Source organism: Carassius carassius, chromosome 10 (genome assembly GCF_963082965.1).
Source record: "Carassius carassius chromosome 10, fCarCar2.1, whole genome shotgun sequence".
Taxonomy (NCBI): Eukaryota; Metazoa; Chordata; class Actinopteri; order Cypriniformes; family Cyprinidae; genus Carassius; species Carassius carassius.
Genome location: NC_081764.1, coordinates 973,419 through 975,918, shown reverse-complemented (window position 1 = coordinate 975,918; position 2,500 = coordinate 973,419). Strand labels below are relative to the sequence as shown.

Below are 2,500 nucleotides of genomic sequence, written 5' to 3'. Positions count from 1 at the left end.
GAGAGAGAGAATTAATCTGTGCTCATTTGTGACCCTGGAGCACCAAGCCAGTGAGAAGGGTCAATTTTGTGAAATATACATCATATGAAAGCTGAATAAATCATCTCTTGATGTGTGGTTTGTTCGGAGGACAATATTTGTCTGAGATACAACTATTTGAAAATCTGGAATCTGAGGGAGCAAAAAAAAATCTAAATATTGAGAAAATCATCTTTAAAGCTCTTAGCAATGCATATTACTAATCAAAAATCAAGTTTTGATATATTTACGGTAGGAAATTTACTAAATATGTTCATGGAACACGATCTTTAATATCCTAATGATTTTTGGCATAAAAGAAAAATTTATAATTTTGACCCATACAATGTATTTTTGTCTATTGTTACAAATACACCCCAGAGACTCAAGACTGCTTTTGTGCTCCAGGGTCACATATTATCTCAAATAATGTAAAATAAAGTTCTTATTCAGATCTGATTAAGACTCGCCTGTCAGCGTGGTCTCCTTTGATCTTCTTCCAGGGCTCGTTCAGCTGGATGTACTGATTCCCGTGACGAGAGATGTTGAGGATGCACTTCAGAGCGTCACGGATCCTGAGCAGACACACCATGAGACTCTTTACACATGTGCATTATTACCACACAAACATGCTCGTCAGAAATAAATGAAATGTTTTGAGTAAATATGCATATGACGCATCATTTAAGTGAATGTGCACTCATTTGCATAAACTTCCAGAACAGGAATCTGAATACTGAGGAGGGGATTTTGGATTTCTCCTTTTATCACTCTATAAATCAGAAAACACTGTCAACAGACAGAAACACATTTTCACTGTGATTTTAGTTTTAAATTGTTATAAATAATGCAACGACATATAAACAAGCATTCAGAATATAGATAGGAGTAAAACTAAGTTTAAACTAAGTTAGTAAAAAAAAAGGAAAATAATAATTCAGAATAATTCCCAGAAACTCAATTTTATAGACAAAAGAGCTGTTTCTAGCTGATAAAATTATATATAAATATATGAGTGTGTATGTGTGTGTGTAACATAATGTTACACACTATAATTTAAAGATTACAAAAAATTGAAGTTGAACCATACATTTGTATGCATATTTATATATTTTTTTATTTAAAATAAAGTAAAATTGTATGCATGTATATATATATATATATATATATATATATATATATATATATATATACATACATACAAACAATTATTTATCAGACTTTTAAAAGTAGTTTTCTTTCCACTATTTTGAAGGTAAAAAACAAAAAAAAAACAAAAAACACAAGACCTATTAAAAAAACAAGTAAAATAGCCCCAAATTTTTTTTGTGTGTGTGTCTTGCCTTAATGATTTCAAAGCATCATCTTCTACAGTTTCTGTGCTCTTCTGAGTTTGTGGACCACCACTGAACTAATATTTCCCAGTAACTCTGATTTACAGAGGAATCACTGATGCTGAAATATTAGAGAGCGGATCCTGACATGACTGTGTGTGAGGAACGGACCTGACTTTATCCAGCAGCTGGATGTACTGCTTGAGCTCCCAGCGGACCTGAGCGATGAGCCGCTTGTCGTCTTCATTCAGGAGCATCTCAGGAACACGACTGTCGAAGAACTTACTGACGAACATCCCGGCTCTGAGAAGAGACCAGCACAAACAGATCATCCTGAGATTTAAACACAACAAGACTCCTGTATAGTATTGTTAAACGCATGCTGGATGGTTTGATTTCATTTATACTACATGCATGCTTTCGATTTTTTTGTGCACTTTCCTCCTATGATTATATTTTAATTTATTTGTTAAAGTTAATTAATACATTTTATTATGTGATGTTTGCATCACTGATAAAAAAAATAAACCAAAGTAAATAAAACTGATGAAAAAAAGAGGGACATCTGCACATAGAATATAGTTTTATTAATATTTTGAATCAATTTGTTTATATTTTCCATTTTTGCTTTAAAGTTATAATAATATTGGTGTCATTTTTGTTTTTTATGCATGTTTGTATAGTTTTAATTTAATTTTGGTTTCAATTTCAGTACATCAGGTTTTGTGTTTTGTAGTAATATAAGACACTTTGTTTGCTGTTTTATGATGATTTTTAAACATTCTGTCAATTATTATAGCCATTAACGTGCATTGCCCTGTAAAAAAAATAAACCTGAAGCTTGAAGTTAAACTACATGAAAATGAGAAAAATGCTGCCTTGGAAACTAGCTGAAATAAAACATTTATATTTGAGATTATTTCAGTTGAAGTTTCTTTTATTTGAAGTAACAGTTTGTGTCAGTTAGAATAACTCTGCTTCAAGTGTTTATACTAATAGCTTTAATAGCTTGTGACCAAATGTAAATGAAATGTGCAAAGTGATTGAAGAGAGAGAGAGAGAGTGTGTGTGTGTGTGTGTGTGTGAAAGAGAGTGTGTATGTAAGATAGTGAGTGAGAGAGAGAGTGTGTGTGTGTGTGTGTGTGTGA

General features: G+C 31.9%; 1 protein-coding gene across 1 annotated transcript in view; it reads right to left on the bottom strand.

Moving 5' to 3' along the window:
* Window positions 1–2,500, bottom strand: part of mars1 (methionyl-tRNA synthetase 1) — a 30,556-nt gene that overhangs the window by 6,015 nt on the left and 22,041 nt on the right. The window contains exons 16-17 of the mRNA XM_059559595.1: window positions 1,524–1,655; window positions 485–593 (exon numbers count right to left, since the gene is read on the bottom strand). Coding sequence (XP_059415578.1) covers window positions 485–593; window positions 1,524–1,655 — 241 coding nt within the window. The remainder of the gene's footprint in view (window positions 1–484; window positions 594–1,523; window positions 1,656–2,500) is intronic.